This window comes from Channa argus, chromosome 2 (genome assembly GCF_033026475.1).
Source record: "Channa argus isolate prfri chromosome 2, Channa argus male v1.0, whole genome shotgun sequence".
In the NCBI taxonomy this organism is placed as follows: Eukaryota; Metazoa; Chordata; class Actinopteri; order Anabantiformes; family Channidae; genus Channa; species Channa argus.
In genome coordinates this window covers 10,183,111-10,203,886 of record NC_090198.1, presented here as the reverse complement: position 1 = coordinate 10,203,886, position 20,776 = coordinate 10,183,111, and the positions used below count along the sequence as shown (strand labels likewise).

Genomic DNA, 20,776 nt, shown 5'->3' with positions numbered 1-20,776 from the left:
ATTACCATATACATTCATAGAGTCACATAAAATACTGTCACACCTCATACTGGCTGTGCCATGAATATCAATGGTTGCCCCCCTTTTGGACTCACTCTACAAAACAGACAGTGAAAAATGTTCATTCATGACTACGTTCCACCTGGCCCACTCCATATATCCAGTTTAATGGGATAATGAACACACAGTATAAAGGAATTGTGCATGACACCAACCTGTTATGCACAATGCATGACTTATGTCACTGATTTTGCTCCTTTAAGGAACTATATTTTGGTGGCTGTTTCAAATGGTGTGTCTGTGACATTCCAACAAGTCACCTTGACACCAGTATGAATAATTTTGGCAATAAAAGCAGAAACGACACTCACTCAGGACTGGAAAATAGCAGTGATAGTGTGTGAAATACTCAGAGTAAATATATTTTTTGTGTTAGTCTGGAAATTATTTTGCTGAGGCATTCACTATGTTCTGATTTCACTTCTAGTTAGCCCAGCAAAGGGAAAATTCTCGTCGATTGATAATGGGCAAATGCAGTTTCTATCCAGAAACAATAAAAAAATAATTTGAGTAAAATGTGTCTCTAGGTGTGCCAGAGCCTTCAGGGACATCCTTTCTTCTGTGTTGTTCTTGCTCAGTTCATACCCACTTCACAAACACAGCTGGAACTATTCTGACTGCTCTTTTGTCTGAGAGGGGAGCAATCGGCAGAGGGGCACTGTGCAACCATCCAGGTGCTGAGCTTGGCACAGACAAGGAGAAGAACCCTGTCAACCTTTCTGAAACGCTTGCCTGTGTTCGAACAAAGAGGACGCTTACACACAAGCATAATTGAAGAGATCATGCAGTACCTGCATTTCCTCCTGCTACGCAGTTTCCAAGTCTTCACAGCTGTGCAGGCAAACTATCCCGCAGAGAAATGACAAAAACAAGGAAACAAAAATCACAAAGTCAATAAGCAGCAATAAAGCTAAATTAGCTATGTCTTTGTGGAAAAGAATGGCCCTGATGGTATTGACAAGGGAGACCCGTTGTGTTTTTGATCCCCATTCAGAGCAGGAGTTTTTTTATTTATTTATTTTTTTTTGAGATTGTCTACAAAGACATGATTAAATAGAAAATAAATAATTATTCATAACAAAGCGAGTGCAGTGCCAGATGTTGCTGTTAGTTGCTCTTAGAATACCACTATCCCAAAAGACCGTTCACTCTGACAGACATCAGGGGTGAAAACACACACACACACACACACACACACACACACACACACTTGCTTGCAGAGGACACAGCATGTAATCCATCAAAGCTGACTTCTCTTCTACCTAGTGACCAAAAAGTTCATTGGGTACATTGTGACACTTCCCACTGGGGTAACCCCTTACAAATGTATGTGCTTATCATGCTGTTAGATATTTTTGAAAAAGGTGGCCACCCCGTTGTCTATTTATGATAGGTAAGGCTGTGCCTCTGATAACATAATCACTAAGTAACTCACTGAAAAGACATTCAAATGTCAAATTTGCATTGGTACCAGAGGGAAAAGAAATCGGGTCAGCTCAATTATTGACTCATAGGAATTGATATTTTTCTCAAATATGACAATGATGCTTTTAATCAGTGTGAATACTGTAAAATTAGAAACAAAATTAGATATGATTGGTTGATTTGCATGCAGGTAATAAATTGTCTTCTCAGCACAGACAATGATAGATAGATAGATACTGCAGATAGATATGGCACTTAAAATGTTAAATTATATTGTGCGGCTGCCATATTCTTTGGATTAGCATCAAGAAACAGCACAGAATAATCTATCTATAATATATATTATATATATCACTATATATATATATATATATATATATATATATATATATATATATATATATATAATAATCTATAATCTATTTAATTACATGACCAACAGCAGTTAAACATTTATACTGAATGCACTTTATGTAGCAACGTGCAGGTTTTTCATCTCTACTGATTTCAGAAAACACATTTTTGCTTCATTTGCCCAAATCTACAAAGGGATCAAAGGTCAGACTCAATTACAGAAAAACACCTCTAAAGCAGTTAAAGACTCTTTAAACTGCACAGATGTCATTACTCTAATTTAAGAGCATGCAGCTCTTTCTAAACCTGCCATATAGAACAGATTATTAATAAGCGATATGATTCAACTAAATGCCGTCATATCAAGCATAATTATTCGCATCAGCATGAGTTGGACTGCCTGTGTATTGACATTATATTCCCACATGCACTAATTAGACCTTTCTGTGCACAGAATAAACTGTGTGAGTGCAGCACTTGCAGGGCACATGCTCACTTGCATGAATAACAAAACTATTTTGAAGAGAGTGGCGCTGAATGCATCATACCCTGTGTAAAGCAAAAAGACAGACCGGAAATTGTGCACAGCAGACAGACAGAGGGCGTGGAGAATTTGTAGTGCAAACATGTACTGTTAAAATTGTAGCTCCAACAATCTATTTCACGGTCTCTGAATGACAATGTTGATTCAGCACCATGGACAGCGACAGAAAGCAGCTTCGAATCTGGAGATTTGAGCTGACATCATCTCAAACTAGTATGTTTTATTCTCCCCTACTTTTTCTGTCCATCTATTCACACTGTCTTCCTGCCATAGAGGAAGAGAAGCACAGTTGTTTTGAATGCCGTATGTTGTTTTTCAGTGTGCTGCAATCTTTTTAATTATTCACTCAAATTTGCTTTTGATATGAGCACCTGACCAAGCTTTCTTTTAAAAAAAAAAATCATTCTTTTAGATGATTAAGGCTGAGGTTTTCAAGATGCCTGACACAGTATGTGAAAAATGACCTTATACATAACTTCTGATACATTAGAGTATGTTGTTAACTTAGGAAGCTTTTAACACACATGAAAAAGTGATGCGCTTGTGAACAAGATAATCGTCCTTGATGGGAGAAGGTTAAAGCTTTGAAACAACTCTAAATTGTGAATAGTTTATTAGTTTTGTGATCAAAGTTTTTATCATACAGGCTTTTGACTATGTTGCCTTAACAAGAGGATAATATTAGTGTTTACAGGATGACTTCACCAAATTTCAACTTGCTCTCTCTGGCTTTAGTTTAGGATGTAAATGTACATTAATGCTTTGAAACATCCCTCTGACTTCACTATATTAAAATATTTCTCCAATTCTAGATGAAAAACTCCTCCTGATGACATCACCAGGAGGAATTTTTCATTGTTAGGAATTCAAATAATGTCACCTGGGGGAGCTCTGGAAACCATGATCACAAACTCCATAGTATGAGCAGAAAGATAACATAATCTGAACTGAAGGTTCCTCCAAGTGATGTCATCTGAAGGCATTTTTCAGCTTAAGATTTTAGTTTAATGGCATTTAAACTGACTTTTTTGTGAAGCTACAGTATTTTATTAAAACAACAGTTTGTGATATATTTTATTTAGACGTAAATGGTTTTTAACTCCATGACAACTATACAGTACATCAGGCCCTGGGAGCCAGTTCCACATGGCTTTTGGTCTCAGTCCTTGGGAATTACAGCTTTGTGATTTTGCTCTCAGGTACAATATAGCAATCATCTGGCATCTCAGGTTTAAAATGGCCCTGTTAGATGGTTAGAATGAAAGGCAGCAGGGCCTTAGTTTCTGAAGACCAGAAATGAGAGCTGCTACCGTGGAGAACAATTCCATAAAGGTTCACAGCGGTGTCTTTTAAGACTGAACCTCAAGACTTACAGTCCTTCTGGTTTTCTTTCTAAACTTTTTTATGCCCAGTATTACAGTTAAGAATATTTACCTCAGAGGAGAAGACAAAACAAAAAACAAAACAGAAACACCCAGAGGTCCAGAGGACAAGGATCCTTAAAAAGATCCATTTATATAAAATGAAAAATCAGCGCAAAAGTGCATACTTGAAAAACAAATAAAATTAAAAAAACGAATCTTTTTTTTTAAATTATCATGAAAACAACAGCTAAAGATGACAACAAAGTGTTTTAGTAAGGTACTGCATGAGCACTACCCCATATCCCCCAGCATGGCCTTGTTGCTAGAACAAAATGATCTGACATAGGCAGAAGTAGCACATATGCTGCCTTTGCACCATTTAAATGTCTTAAGATTTTCACTTTATACAAATTGTTTGAATCCTCTGCCCTATGGGACCCACGGCCATTCTGCTCTCTCATTGGCCTCGGCCGAGCTCATTATGCAAAATAGGCGATGGGCGGGGTCTATTCGCAAGAGTATGAGTTGACGTCACAAGTAGAGTGGTATTTGAGGCGTTGGGAGGGGGTGCACTGGGCATGGGGGGTGGGGACTTAAAAAAATGAAAACACATAAGAAAAAAATTAAGCTGATTCCCAACAAGAGGGGTTGTGGTGGAAAGGAACAGGAGAAAGTGAAGAGGGAAGACCGGAGGAGGAGTGTGAATAGAGGAGGATATAACGGAGGGGGGGAGTGTGCACTGTGCAGTTGTCTACGGAGGGAGAGAGAGGGAGAACGAGAACGAGAAAGAGAGAGAGTGTGTGTGTGAGAGAGTGTGTGAGGGAGAGAGAGAGAGAGGGAGAGAGAGAGAGAGATAGAGCAGCCCGTCAGCCCATTGAGGAAAGATGGCTACAGTCACTGCAAACGGAGTGCAGCAAGAGAATGGATTCAGCACCACGAACAGCGCCGGCAGGATGAACGGGCTTACCATCGGCCAGAACACCATTCCAATGAAGGACCACGACGCCATCAAGCTTTTCATCGGGCAGATTCCCAGAAACCTGGAGGAAAAAGACCTGAAACCCCTGTTTGAGGAATTCGGAAAGATATACGAACTCACTGTTCTGAAAGACAGGTTTACGGGAATGCATAAAGGTTGGTTATTTGGCATCGTTACTTTTGCGGCCCTTTAGACAGGACAAAGAAATAGAGAGAAAGAAATGAAAGACCGTAGCGATTCAGCTGCGGGGCAGAGAGCATGAAAAGTGTGTTAATTTGCAGATGTTTGGGAGAGAGTGGGAGCCCCGTAGCGCCTTCAAACAAACACACGCACGCACGCACGCACACACACACACACACATATGTAAATATATATATTTATATATATATATATATATATATATATATATATATATATATATATATATATATATATATATATATATATATATATATATATATATATATATATATATTTCACACACACTTATATATAAGGAGTGAGAGGGAGAACACGTGGAAGTGGCTCCGCAAACGCAGGGTTAATTGTTACCACGTCCAGCCAATCCACGTGAATACTACAGCTGAAAACGCCTTTGTGTGTTTACATTGACAATCATGTGCCGAACAGCCCAGTTTAAGGGGGCGGGACAGGCAAGCGCACGGGGATGCTGTGTTATTTCTGCAGCTGCAGACATTTCTTCACTACTAAAAAAAAGTCCATTTGCTGTTGTCAGAGAGAGAAATAAATGCTTTCAAGAGAGCGGAAAATCCAAACCATTATCAGGCAATCAGCGTCGTTGATTGAGGCGGTGCTGCCATGCTGCTTTGACCTTTTAGCAGGGTAATATGCAGCCTACTTTTCGGACGTCATTAACTGTGAAAAACACTATTTACATGGCAGCGGTATTGTAGTGCTCGTCCGTGGGCGGGTTGCAGTCAGGAAGTACAAAGCAGGATAATAGTAGAGGCTGAGATCCAGCATGCGGACTCCTCTCGCTTGTGCTGTTCTCACACCCCTGTCCTCCTCATCGTCCACGGCCGGGATCAGCGTTCACTTGGTAATTATTTGGACAGGGTATAGGGACAATCAGAGTCTGATCAGTTGTAATGATAGTTATAAAAATTAATGCCAGAGTGCATTTAGTTACAAAAAAAACTGTTCTAATTTCCAAATATAAGTTTGCTTAATAGACAACCGGAGTACTCTGTGCATTACTCATTGTAATTCCCCCCCCCCCCCCCCATTTAAAACCGCTATAATAGAAACAGTTTAACGTAAATATAATGACAAGAACAGATATTAAAAGGTAATGACTTTGTTTCTCTTTGGAAATAGATGTTTATCTTTTATTCATTTTTATCCACTAGTGTTTCAATTAGTTTTACAGCTTGTCAAATAATCAAATAATCATTACATTGTGATAACTACAAATTTTGCAATTACTGTTATTTTTGTTAATGTTGTTTCAGGCGTTTTGCCTTTATTTGACAAGTTTATTGCAAACGAAACCCAAAATAAGGACGCAACTTCTAGCAGCCTGCATGAGCTAAAAGACTGTGCTGTGTTTAAATTAATATGAGAAACTGTTACTTCTGATTGTGTCTGATTGTAGTTTATAGTGTGGTAGAATGTGAATTGTAAATGTTAATTATAAATCACTCACTCTCTCACACACACACACACACACCAAGTCTTAGATGCACACAGACATAAGTGGCATCCGATTCCCTATCAGTTGACTCTCAATAAAATAATCTATTCCCCAGGCAGGCAGATTATGTATGATATGTAAGTCAGTGGCTAGAGTTCATGATCTTATTGATCAGCAGCAGTCCAACGCTCATGTGAGATAAATGATCGTGGGCTCAGCGTTGCTTTGTTGTGTGTGCAGTCCTGAAAGTCTCCATGCACCACCTGTTCCTCCAGCCATCAGTCGGTGGTGTTCCACCTGCTCCTCCTCTTTACGTTGTTCCTCTTTGGAGTCTGATGATCGATTAAAACAATATTTCTTATGTTCATGTTGTTTACGCCTGTCCTCAACCACCCCTGAAAGTCAACACTTTGGAGGATGGCTGCTTAGGAAGGATAATGCTGTTCTAAAGCCAGACTCTGTGCCCGTTCAAATCATCTTCCACCAAGGCCACTCTGATGTATGCATTATGCCCACTTCATCCTGCATGACGTTCAAAGTCACTTTGGGAGCAAAGGCGAACACTTTTAATCAGATTTCACCAATGCATTATTTGGATGAGCTTGTCTTATTGGCTGCTCACCTAAACTATGTTCTGCCTCCGGATGCATCAATGAGTGATACCTGTAGTCGCAAGCAAGAAAGCAAAAGAGTAAAATCAAATTGGATTAGTGCCGTTACCAAAACAGAAGTAGGTTTGGAATATCATCTGCTGTGTCCTTCAGGAAGAGCAGTTTAATGCATTGGGGTTTTTTTCTGGGAAGAGCTTTTGTAGGAGACTTGAAGGTAAAATTAATTATTTACTAAACTGTTCAAACTGAATTGTATTGTCACCAGCACATTTAAGGTCAATACAAAGTATGTCCATGTAGTCAGATTTGTAACTCTTAAAATGTACCGTTATTTATTTTTTAGCTGTACATAAATCAACTTGAAAAAATATAAATATATATTTATATAACATTTAAATATTACAAAAGCTGTAATAATAATAACAACAAACGTTGATGGGATTTGCTTTTTTGTAAAATATACTAAACTCCAGTTAGGTTTATATCATTTTTTAAATTGATTAAGTTTGTATATGCATTCATACATTTACAGTTTAACACATTCAGCTACTGGAGCTAAATTCTTGTGGAATTGTTTGTGGATGTAGCTTGTTACAATTCCCATTTGGATTATGGTTCACCTGACGTTATTGAGCCAATTCAGCATCCAGGTATCTCAGCATTCTGAGATGTCCAATAAATATACGTTTAAAACTACGGTAATCTCTTTAATATTGAGCGGACGCTACATGTTTGGTAAAAGTAGTTATGAGTAGTAATGACACTGCAGTACCACTCGCTTCTGTAGAGTGTTTTAGCATCTTTTATTTCATTGTTTTGGTTTTTGGGCCCTCAACTCTTTTGCTTCTCTCTAACTGTTCTCATTGGTTTGTGTTGGATAGCAGCAGTGTTTTTAGTGAAATACCTAAAAGACAATTATTTGTCACCGGCGTAGCACCAAGGAGAAGAAAAAGTAAATCGTAGCTGCTGAAGTACATTTTCCTTAGGAGACAGTGGAGACTAAAGCTAGAGCTGAAAGACTCCAGAAATATAATTTGAAATAAATTCTATTACTCTTTGTTCGCTAGATGTGCAAATAAACAACTGTTTCTTACCAAGTTTGCAAATCCAACTTAACATGTGATAATCACAGTTCGTGTCCACAGTTGCACGAGGCCAAATAAAAAGGATTAGTGCAGGTTGAAGTGAAATCTTTAAACAGTGACAGTGAACTTACTGTACACACACGCGATTGCATCAGTCTGAAAATAAAATAGAAAGACTGTAGGGTTGAAGACATTGTGTATGGATTTTAACCTGTCTTAGTTTATCACATGTTAGGGTCACATGACCCACATGTGTCAGACTAACCCCCAACCTGGATAAGTTTTGATAAATCTTCATCTCCACAACTACAGTCCAGTGGATTACACTAAACCAAAATTGTACTGTCTGGACAAAGGGTATTAATATACAAAGGCATTTGTTAGGCGTGTTACTATATTCAACCCTGTAGTACTATAGAGCTCCAGTAATTTCCCCTGCCTCTGCACAATATAAGGTTTTGCAGTAATATTTGGTCTCCTGTTCAGTATATTTATTGCACAGTAATTGTGTACTGTTTGGTTCACTAAAATGCATAATATGCCAATGGATAGTGGTTAGCTGTTATGTCAAAGGCCCGGGAGGCTTCAAATGTTGTAACATTATCACAAATTCAATTCACATTTTTATCATAAACAGTAACAAGGACATTTTTCACAGTAGAGCAACAGAGGAGGCAGAAAATATAATCAGCTTGGTTCTATAATCTCTAAAAGCATAAAGTTCACAGAGATTTAGTGCAGTGCCATAAATTTAGTTTGACTACCACTTTGAAATCCATCTTTGAGCTAAGTTTGCGGTTGAACGATTTGATTCCAGATAGATGATGTATTTAGCTGTGGGTATCAGTTAGTAAACTCTACCTAATGGATAATTTGCAGCAGTATCCTTTTTTTGTTACAACCCATATCCTGTTACACAGAATTGCACCATAATTATGGATTTAAGGGCAGATCAAAATAACTCATGTTTGCTCATGACTAATTCATGCAAATTGTACTGCATCAATTGGAACAGAGCTTTTGTGATTTTCTTTTTAACATTGTGCACTTGAGAGTATCTCCAGGGACTTATTTAAGAATTTTACACAATATATTTTTCTGTAAACGTAATTGAGTGAGTGTGTCTGTATGCTCATGTCAATTCAGATGACTTTTTTTTTTTTTCATTTGTTTCTACTTACTGACGATTACATCCTGCTTTGTAGTTATTTGACACTGTTGCCTTTAATGTCGGTTTGATAGTTTGCGTGTCGTCAGGGAGCCTTATCCAGCATTTGGGATGACTTGACACTATTGGCGGACATGGTGCTCGTCAGTATGTGGTGCAGCCAGGTCGTGCTGTTTAACATCCATCATTTCGCTGAGCACTACATTATCATAATACTTAGTGTCAGTGCCAGAACACATGCATTGTTCAGACATGCTGAATGTTAGTGGGGGGCAAATCTTTTGCTTGAGTAGCGTTATCTATCAATCCGTCCCTGATGCTGAGAGGAGGGACTCTGAGCTGCACCACACAGCCAGGAGGAACAGATACAAAGAGTTGTTAAATATCCTCATCCATTTTGCTCTCCTCCGTAGATCCATGCAGTGTAATTGGCTATAAATAGCCTGCCAAATTGACATATAAAAACTCTCTTAGGCATTGAAATGTCAAAACTAACCCACAGTAGGGCACTAATATCTAATTGCAAATGACTCAAAGAATGTACCAACAAATTCGAATGTGTTTTGTGGTTTCCTGAAAAATTTAATTCTGCTGACTTTTAGTTACAGCCAATGCTTTATAGGTCTGAGCATGTATTGGTTTTTTATCCAGCATGTGTAGAAGAAGAGTTAGACAGTGACTGACAGTTCGTGTGGGATGAGTGACAGGTGTAGCTTAAGTCTACAGATGACCTCTTTGATCATTAGAAAGGGGGCTGTGTGTGAACCAGACAGCTAACTGCTCTAAACAGCCCACTCCAAAAGAGGATGGATAAAATGACAGAGAGATGGAAAGATGCTCTGCAGGTAATAGCGTGGTTAACACAGAAGTGTGAGGGGAAGGATGAATCTTCGCATTATTTTTCTCTGTATTTTTCTCTGTGCCCGTGAGAGGGTCAGGCTATCACATTCAACAGCAGCCCATTGTTCTTCATAATTTTGTTTGGGGGAGGGGTGGGGGGTAAATTTGCTTTTTTTTTTTTTTTTGCCAGTTTAATGAACAATCTTGGATCAGACGTTTGTGAGGAAACTGAAGGAGAACAAATTCCTCATGATTCATAAATTCACTGCTAATAAATTGAAATTTTAAACAAATTTGTTCTGGAGTTGTTTCAGTTACAGGTGCCGGATGACTTAAAAAACACAATTTAGTCTTAATGCCTGGGTGCATGCAATTGTGAGCACATACTAATTTTTGTTTTAAAACTATTTGTCGGAAGAAGTGTTACGGGGGAAAAGTTCTTTAAGTAATTACCTAAAACGTGTCTAGCAAAAGCAATGACACATTTAACGTTTTCTGCTTTCTCTTTGAACCAGTCTGCAATGTTTACTTTTTCATTTGCTTTAAAATATAATTTGTTGAGCTTTTTGGCCCTCTGTGAAATTGAAGTGTGGTAAATTGTCTTTGATTAACAAAGTATTATTTTCACCCCACTTAAACTGCTCATCATAGGAAGCCACACATCCTACTGCTGAACGAGAGCTTACCCTTAATTTTAGAACCTTGTCAATGTTTTTCTTCTCTTCCTTCACTCATTTAAAGTGTTTGTTTTTTTCCCTCCAGCATTTGGTTAAATTAAACTTTAATTCCTATATGTACGTTTAAATGTTACAGGGATTCCCTTTAGGGAAAGAACAAGGGCTGTTTATTTTGTTCCATATCAAATTTCATGTCAAAACATTTACTGTGATAAACTAAAACTGTTATAGTGACTATGACCCCCTTTTTTTTTTTTTTTAGTTTTAACCTCTCACAATTACTTACTACAAATAATCTGTACTTTTAAAAACATATACATTGTATTAAACTTGTTATGTAGCTACACGTTATGTAATTCTGCTGAGTGAACCCCACATTTGCTTTTGCTGTCACAGTTACTTTGTTTTGTTTTCCTGGTAGTGTTGTGCACACATTGGAAATCTGTTTGCATTTCCCAATCTAATGAAGGCAGCATGCTTTTGAAAGATCCATTTGCATGATTGCATATAGTATCAAGGGGACAACAGTGTGGGATGACTTGCAAGTATGTAATCTAAAGAATGTAATCTCATGCCAATTAGTCAACTTAAAATTTTGAGCTGACAGCCCTAACCTGCTACCAGCTGCTACATCCCTGTTACATCCCCACAAAGAGTATCATTGTGCCTCTCCTCATGTTCTCCAGGCTGAATGCTCATCTGTTCCACAACTGGCTTTCACTGACTCCTTTGGGCGTCAGAGGTCCCTTGAGCAAGCACTGTCGGATATGAATCTCTCACAAAGTCCTGTCGATTTTCCACTGCCGTGAGGAAGCTGATGGCTCGAATATTAAAAGCTACACTCAACAAAAAGTCCACTTTAGCAAGTCATTTGAACTAATAATATCAAATGCTTTTTTTCTTAAAGCAGCTACACAAATTAACAGTGGGGTGAGATTGGTTCACTTGTTTTAGCTGCAGCTTTAGGCATGCTCCTAGAAAAACTGAACAGTGATGAAAGATGTGTTATCACCATAATATAAAATAGGTCATTACAAGGGCAGTTTCTGCATTCAAAATTATACTAAAATGAACAAATTTTGCAATGTTAGACAAATTAAACAAAATTAGCTAATTGTATCAAAAGTAAAAGTTGTGAGTGTAATGTGATGGAATTAGGTCTTTTGCCATCTACAGTGCACAAAATTGTTAAAATGTTTAGTGACCCAGGAGGAATGAGTAAAGGCCAAGGTCAGAAACCAGTATTATGTGTGTGACCTTTGCTGAATCAACCATCATGCTTCTGTGATTAATATAGCGCTTGAGTTGAAAAAACATTGTTTGTTTCTTGACACAGTCTGTTAAGTTCTCTGGCTCAGATGCTCAAGAAAAGAGTGGAAACCTGCTCTGTGGTCACAGAAGTCCACATTTCAGCTTGTTTTTTGGAGAAAAACCAATATTGGTCTTCCATGTCAAAAACAAACAAACAAAAAAACACTGAAAAAGACTATGTGCAAAGTCAGCGTCAGTGATGGTTTGGAGTTGTATCAGTACCAACAGCATGGGTTAGTTAGGACGAGGACAGTGGTGTATATTGGGATTTTAGAGAAGGATATACAGGTATCAAGGCAATGATTTTTTTCTAGAAATTCGCTGGACATTTGGTCAGAACAATGTCAGGCCTCATTCTACACAAGCTCCAACAACATGGCGTAGAGTATGTGTGCTTGACTGGCCTGCCTGCAGTCCAGGTCTGTCTTCTAATGAAAATAATTGAAGATTGAGAATCAGGCAATAGCGAATACTCACTCTTTAGAAAAAGTCTTCCACTCGCAAAAATGTAAACAATTAGTATACTCGGTTGACTCAGTGATTAAAAAGTGTAATTAAGGTGAAAGGTGATGTACCTAGGATATTTTCGCAGGAGACAGAAGTTCGAGTCCAATATGAGACACTTTGGACCATGATGATCATTCCACTCTGTTACACAAATGTTTATTATAGTTTGAAGATATGTATGTAATGTATTGACTGCATGTATTTAACTTAACCTGACTTTTTACTGCCTAACCCTTGTGCTTGCGTTTCATGACAAGAGGTCTGACGCTCAGGCACCATTATTCCCGTGGCATCAAATAGCGGCGGTCCCAGTGCGTCCAATAGTAACAACAAAGGCTGCCTGCAGCATTCATATGAGATGCCAAAGGATGGGGGATGTGTCACTGTCTGATGCTGTGGCATGAGGGATGTTGGATGTAACAAAGTGGTAACCATGTCTCTTTCCAGAACTTTCTTGAGTGTGCTGCAGGCATAAAACTTTAAATTTGCCAATATTTATACAATAAAATAAAGTTGGTCAAACAAAGCAGTGAAAATTTTGTCGTTAAATAAAGTATTCATGCAAATAAACACACAACAGATTTTAGCTTCACTGCATGAAAAAGTTCAAACAGTATTTGCAGGTTGTGTTCCAAGATAAGACCCGCAGTCCAACACTGCTTTCCTTGAAGGACAATGGTGAAATTAATCTTTCCTGGTAAAGTTTGTCCAGAAAACTCACTAACATGCTGCATCAGTGCTGTGCTGATTTGTTGCAAAGCCATTTTTAAATTCATACTAGTACGTGTCATAAATCTCTTCAAGATGTATACTAAACATCTGCAATGCAGAGAAGTGAAGAATAAGGTTAGGGCAGTTTGCAAAAGAATGTCAGCAACAGCCTACAATTCCCATAAGCCTTTGCTAGGACATGCCCCCCGGGAGGTCTTGGCTCATGTTTCACAGTTTTGTAATGTCACAAAGGATGAAGAGTATTTCCCTAGGCCCCCAAACTTTTCTGCTTTGCTGTGTGGCATGCTGTTTCATCAGTGTCATTTAGGTGATTTTTCCTCTTGAGTAACTACCTAGTTGTGGAGGTGGGTGAAGGTTGTCGTGAAAGGGAGCTCTCTTGGCTGGGTGCCAGAATGTGTTGCCGGGTTTTGGGGGTTGATGGGTGCTATGTGCTGCATGCCGGGGATCATCTGTATGTATGAGTCTGTGTGTGTGTGTGTGTGTGTGTGTGTGTCTCCTCACCCATGGGAATCTTTGGCAGCAGGTGTGACATGTAGTAATGGGAAATTATGCTGCACAGTGCAAAACCTTTTCTGAATGGGGTCACCCACTGTCAGCTCTGCCAAGTGTGTAACAGAGCAACCACTCACCTTTTTAATGAAAACTGCCACTTTTTTAATATGTTTTTGTTTTGTGGAGTTATTCGCTTTAATTTGTCCTGAATTTCCAATTTAAAGCTACAAAATGCAACTTTTGCAAATCACGCTACTGGTTGCATGAAAGCCTAAATTAAGCCAGTCTGCTCTGTCTTGCCCTTTAGGTTGAAGAGTTATGAAATTACAATAAATAAGAAAAGTTACCAGTTGAGCTAAAATAATTGGTCTTCTCTAATTGGTTAGAAGAGCGAGCCTCATTTAAAAACTTTGAGAAGGGAATATCTCTGTGGGTCACAGATGCCTTTAACAGTATATTTTAACCTTAACATACGATTTGGGACTTTAAAGAACAGTCTTTGGAGCTTTGTAAAGGTACAGTTTTGGTTCATTCCTAGAGGTTTAATTATTTGGCAGCTATAAAGTACTCTTTGACTCTTTCAATCTCTCTGGTTCAGTAAATATAAAAATGATTATTCATTTGCCAACTGTACTCAGACTGTAGCCTTTAAAAACTGAAAAAAAAATCCTTTTCAAGTTTCTTTAAACTTAAACTTAAAGCTATAATACCCAATTTAAAATAGCACTAGGATGAGACTTGAAGCCAATCCACTCCACTCCACCTCTGTACCTCACCCTGCTCTGCTGTGCTCTGCTGCTCTCTGCCACACCCTGCCCAGCACTTCAGGTAGTTACTGTTATAAAGTGACAATAAATGAGAATCTCTTTTAATAGTGAATTTCTCTGCACTGCTGGTAGTGCTGTTCAGTAAGTCTGTGTCACAGGCTTTTACTTCACCTCTCCACATTACAATACATTTTAGAACATGTTTATAGTAAAAAAAAAAGTAAACAACATTACTGTATTTTTGACCTCTACGAACAGGGTTTTTACACCTGTACTGTATGTGAAACATTTTTCCTAGCTCAGTTTACTATTCTGAATAGAGAAAAAATACATAATTACAAATTGTACAAGCATTGTGGCAGACATTTGATTCTGATAAACACTAAATATATGCATGACTGCAGGAAATCTAATCTAAAGGGGTTGTCATATATTGTAAAAAAATAAAATTTTAATCTTCTTTTTAAATCAGCATGTTATTTTCTCTGAGGGTATAGAGCTATTAACATCAGAGGGCCACTTTCCATTTGTCAACAGACTATATGAATTCCATTTTAATATAATTCATGTTTTGGATATAGTTTGTAAAACTCCAGTAAAACTGTGTGTAGACTGGAACTAATAAAGTGAGATCACAAATCTTTGGGTCTATTAGAAAGGTTACAAGTGTAGTTTTTGGTCTGTTCTTCAAGGATCTCTGAATATATGTTGGAAGAGAGGTTTTAGGTTGTCGAATTGGTGTTAGATAGTACAGACAGTAAGCATATAGTTCTGTAATCCACTTTAGATAAAATAGAAAAAACTATCTATAATCTATCTATCTGCCTATCTATATATATTATGTTGTCAAAATAACATGTTATTTTTGATTAAATAATCACAGACAAAAATAACAATGAAAAATGAAAAATCATACTCCATGGTGCCAAACAAACTGAAACAATGTATTTTGGAATTTCTTTCCGTAAGATGTTAGGCCAGATGTATAAAGTCATGGCCATTATTGTATCTGGACACTGAAAAAACTGTTCTGATTTTGAGAAAGAGATGTTGAACATTAAAGTCTATGTCAATTAGACAGTGATCCCCTATAATTCATTTGATATGAAACATTTTTAAATACTTTACTGACAAAAAAATCATATATGTGTCATATATGTCATTAATTTTGGTAAACAATTAGTTATTTAAAATAACTTATAAGTAGTAAATGCTGAAAGTTTTTCTCTTTTCACTTTTTAAACATATGCTCCGAAACGTATGTTAATTTGAAGAGGTTGTATCAAAGTGTCTTTTGACCCACTGTCATTACACAGCGCTGCCAGTGGGAGTGCTGGGATATTTGTTTGTAATTGATTAATATGCATTTAAATTTACTGTAATGTATAATTATGAAGCACTGGGCAAAGTGTTTTGTGTAGAAGGGTGTAGCAGAGCATAAAGATGGAGGGCTGGGTGGAGCAGAGTAAACTGATCCTTTGTCTCATGCGAGCATAATGTATGTGTAGTTTGTCTGCCTCGTCTTTATCTCATTAATAGTGGTGAAGTCATGTTTGTTATTAGCAGGTGGACTAAGTCTCTGCCTCTCCTGTCTCCCTGATACTGTAGGATGTGCCTTTCTAACATACTGTGCCAGAGAGTCAGCACTGAAGGCCCAGAGCGCCCTCCATGAACAGAAGACTCTGCCAGGGGTAAGTGCCCAGAGTTCATCCTGTGTCATAGGCTAAGACCCCTAGGGGCAGCCAGCCTGACACGGGAACCTACATTAACATAGGAATAAAATCACACACACACTGGGGTACATGGGGACAGTGTATACATTAAGACACACATTCAAGCACACATACACACCGATATGGAAACAGATGGAAAGAGTCACTCCTACAGTACCTTTATAGTCTCCCTCACTTTCTTGCTCACATGTTTTCTCACACACTCACCTACACACTGAGACACATGGGTGTAGACATCCTAAAAGAGTGCGACTGGCCTATCACACCTTGCAGTGTCTTATTACACTAATCACACTGACGGAGATATTTGATAAGCACTCTTTCATAACATCCTGCACCGTCCTTCCCCTGTCCTTTCACAATATGGCTGCTACAGACACTAATTGCCTTGAGGAATCCCACTCTCATTATCACATATAATCAAACAGTAAGTATAAACAATCATTTTTACCATGTATATCACCATCTGGTGTTTTTGTTTTAATTCTCTCTCCCATATTTTCCCCATGTTTTCTATTGTTTGCCTTTGGCAGGCGGGTAACTTTTTCAATTAAAGTAATGGCCTCTTCAAACGACACAGGTAAAATGTACGCAGTAGTGGGCTCTTAAGCCCACCCAGGAGGAGACCCTCAATCTGGGATGAGAGTGAGCTCGTGGTGTCTACCTGTACTTGTACTTGATGTGTGTGAGGGGGATTCGACTCTCACACCAGGGGAATTATCAAGGTGTGATTGAATTACGCCCACGAGTCCCTAAGAGGAAGAAGCTATTCTAGTGCCCAGGCTCCTCACAGGCCCCTGCTACCCCCTCCTTTTCCTTCACCACATACCAAGACCACCACACCCCCCACTAGCTGGGGCCTTAATCAGATCCTTAGGATATCTTTCTAAATCTCCAGGGAGGTAGAGAAGTACGTAGAGACAGAACAAGATAACAAGGAACAGACAGGAGGTCGGAAAGGGAGGAAGTGAGGATTGGGAATGGTTTGTAAAAGGCTGCAGAGGTGGTTGATGGAGTTGGGGGGCCTGTGTATTCTTCCTCACAGTTGGGTTAATCAGTTGTTTATGCTTCACTACATATTATAGGTACACTGAATGTTAGGCACACTGCTACACTGCAGCGCAAGAGTCCCTGGGAGACTCGGCTCCCTGTCTCGTTACTACCTCCCACAGCTTCTTAATGAGATGATTGCCATGATGGTCCTGGATAGGTGTTCCTTTCTTTATTGCTCTCATAGAAAGGTATTCTTGTTTGTCTTCTCTGTAGAAAGAGGTTAATGGCATGTTCTGTGGGGTTTGGGTAAACATTTCCTCTGTACAGCTCACAGCAAGGGGTCAGTCTTGCAATCTCATGAGCACAGCCTGCATGCAGAAGGCTAATAAAGATGTTATGTCTTTCTCTGTGTGTGCGTGTGTTCAAGCATGTATAAGTCAAAGAGAAAGACAAAACAATGAGAATGGGAGACACACAGCCACAGACAAAGATTGGGAGACTTCTGGACAAGCCTTTTTGTCATTGTCCTGGCCTGATGGTTTGAGCTACTCGGCCGCAAAATGTTGCCATTTCAGTGGCTTCTCCACACAACGTTACAGACATGATTGTGCAGTCCGGCTGTGGCAATGTGTCTGTCAGGTCACATAAATACAAATTTAGGTTCCATTTCTCTTTTTCTCACAAGAAAATTCCTAAAACAAAATTTCAATAAAATGTTCACGGACCATGCTGTCTGGAAAAAAAACCCAAAACTCTCTGATATCATCGCCACATTTCATATGGAACCTTAAATTTTCCATAATTCAAATTGCTTTATTTACTATTTCTTGTGTCTACCGCATTTGTTTTGCCTCCAGGGAATCTGGCTCTGTCTGTTGTGGCTGAAACAAGCTTTGTTTACATTGTTTGATTAATTGCATGTAAAGAGCATAATGAGCTCTTGATGTCCTGTGCATCAGATCCTGCTGTTACAGTTTGTACAGTAAATGTAATCAGAGATTCAGGCCCTTGCCCTTGGTGAGCTCGTAGTGCTGTTGTGTTTGTGTGCACATTCAGCATATTCCCTTAAGTAGGGCAGTGTGATACTGTATGTGGACTGGTTAGGTCATGTCTGTGAATGACTCATCTCCAAATATGATTAACCCATGAGTAATGATTGATGATTAATAACTTTAGTTTGGGCTTTCTCAGGCAGAAGGAAATGTATACAATTTACAACTGTAGTGCCTTAATCAACATTAAAATTGGCAGCGATTTACTTACAGTAAATAACAATATAGAGGAGGGACAGTTCTTAAAAAAAATAAAAAGCTTAAGGTTGGGGGGTTAACATTCTTAACAGCTATTTAACAGCTATTAAACAGCTTTAGAAGTAAAGCTACAATATAGAGCAACGGCTTTCGGCTTGTCCATTCAGGGGTCACCTCAGCAGAGTATGTTCTGTGCGTTGATTCAGCATGAGTTTTTAGGCCAGTTGCCCTTCCTGTTGCAACTCTCCCCCTTTTGTCCAGGGTAGGGACTGGCACTAGGGTGGCCCTTGGTGGCTTAGCGGGGCTACACCGGGTGGGATGGGATTCAATCCTGCTGCCTTCTGCATCCCAACCCAATGTTCTAACGCTGAGCCACCAGGCCCCAAAGTAAAGACACAATATATAGTACGATTTCTAAGACTTGTAATCAGTTCACTCTGCTTTTCGTGTACTTTTTTTGCTTGCTTAGAAAAAAAAACATCTTCTGGTTTTAATTTTTGTCTACATACATCTGATCTATGCGCTACATACATGAATGGTTGAAACTTCACAGACCTAACCCCTGAGAAGTAGAATGTAATTTTTCAGTAGGGTCCTCAAACAGAAATGTAGAAATAAAAAAACAAAATATAAACCTCCACTGTTTTACAGGAAATTATTTACAAATAACAATAATACGTCCATTACAGCAGCATACAAAACAGTGTATGCTGCAGTTTATCAATGTATTTATAACAGCAAAGAGAAGATTAAAAACATAAAAACATAGATGTGCTATGATAGAAAAATAAAGATGACTGTAGGAGGTAATACACTTTTAAGAGAGGAAGGTTATTCTAACTGGAAGGAAGTTTGTATTGGAATGACCTGCATCTCACATATATAGGTCATTAAGAACAAAGAAAACAAGGTTTTGCAAGTGTCTGAGTGAACCTTCAGAGCTACAGTATATGGGAACATAAACGTTTTCAAATAAGTACACCTCAAGAAAATACGTTTAAACATACACTGGACTAAGGAAATTGCTTTCTAGATTTCAAGTGCGACCGATTAAGCGATGTATACGTGGAACAATAGTAAGCTTGAATCTCAAAAGAAATCTACATAAGGAATTACATACAACATTAAGATGCCTCAAATACATGTCAGAGGTGTTTTGATAAAGGTTATTGGCAAAATGGATCATAGATAATAGTGACTTCATGGCATTCATTTCTGTGACTTGGCTTGTAAAACATTCAATTGAACAAGTAAACAGATTTCAAGGTATAGTCCATGTGTGGCTTACAGAAAATTTCAGGATCATTCCAAAGTCCAAGATATTTGAACAAATCAGTGGGATATAAGCAACTGTGTCAGGTAGTAAGTACTGTGCTGCAGGACTTCTTTTCAGTACAAGTTTTGTGTTGTGAAAGCAGTTTTAGTTGAAATCACTGTGTATCTGTGTTTAGTGATAGCTCAGATTTGTAAATAACAGTATCTTCAGCATAAAGTTGAACAGAAGAATTTGAGCTATGTTGTTAATGAACATAGCAGCAAAGAAGTTGTCCCAAGGTAGAACCTTGTGGAAATCTTTTCAATTGCTAAATAATCTGACTAATCTTTAAAGGGCAACCACAAATCTACATGGAGGTGCCCAGCCCTTCCTCACCCTGCTCTGCTCTGCTGCACTCCACCATGCACTGCCCACTGTCTCAAGTATCATAAAAACAAGTATAAATGCTCTAAAAACATACTAATTAAGTAAACATAATTAAATTCTCTGATTGGGTAGAAGGACTAGCCTTGCTCAACAACATTATGAAGTGAATCAGCAAAAATGTATTGTCACATACTGTAACTGCACAAAATAATCAACCAGTGAGGTGTTTAAAAAAAAAAGAACTGCAATGACTGCTATATGAACTTTTGGTTAACAGGCATTGGTAATCATTTTCCACGCTGTCTCTAAGTGCAGAAAATTATATAAGATCTAAAGAAATGTGCAGAAAATGTACTTTACCCTGCGACACACACTAGAAATGGGTCAGGGGGAGACTGTGCATTACCAGAATCATGTGTCGCTAAGCACACTGCCATGGAGGATCGCATCAATGTTCTTGACACTCTGTACTTGCATCACACCTCAGATGCGGCCACCGTGGACTTGCCATATGTCCTTGTCTGTGGCTCAGCGCACACTGAGAATAAGCAACCAACATTTTATCCCTTGTATTTTTAACGCAGAACA

The 20,776-nt window shown here is 38.5% G+C and overlaps 1 protein-coding gene across 26 annotated transcripts in view; it reads left to right on the top strand.

The window, feature by feature from the left end:
* Positions 1–4,429: 4,429 nt before the first annotated feature.
* Positions 4,430–20,776, top strand: part of celf6 (CUGBP Elav-like family member 6) — a 138,672-nt gene continuing 122,325 nt past the window's right edge. For 5 of the 26 annotated variants that reach the window (XM_067495232.1, XM_067495228.1, XM_067495243.1 and 2 more), the window contains exons 1-2: positions 4,433–4,881; positions 16,179–16,261. In XM_067495232.1, the coding sequence (XP_067351333.1) occupies positions 4,632–4,881; positions 16,179–16,261 (333 nt within the window). In that variant the 5' untranslated portion in view covers positions 4,433–4,631. Of the gene's footprint in view, positions 4,882–6,109; positions 7,206–16,178; positions 16,262–20,776 lie in introns of those variants that run through there. The other 21 variants (XR_010912350.1, XM_067495225.1, XM_067495230.1 and 18 more) reach the window with 10 other exon arrangements.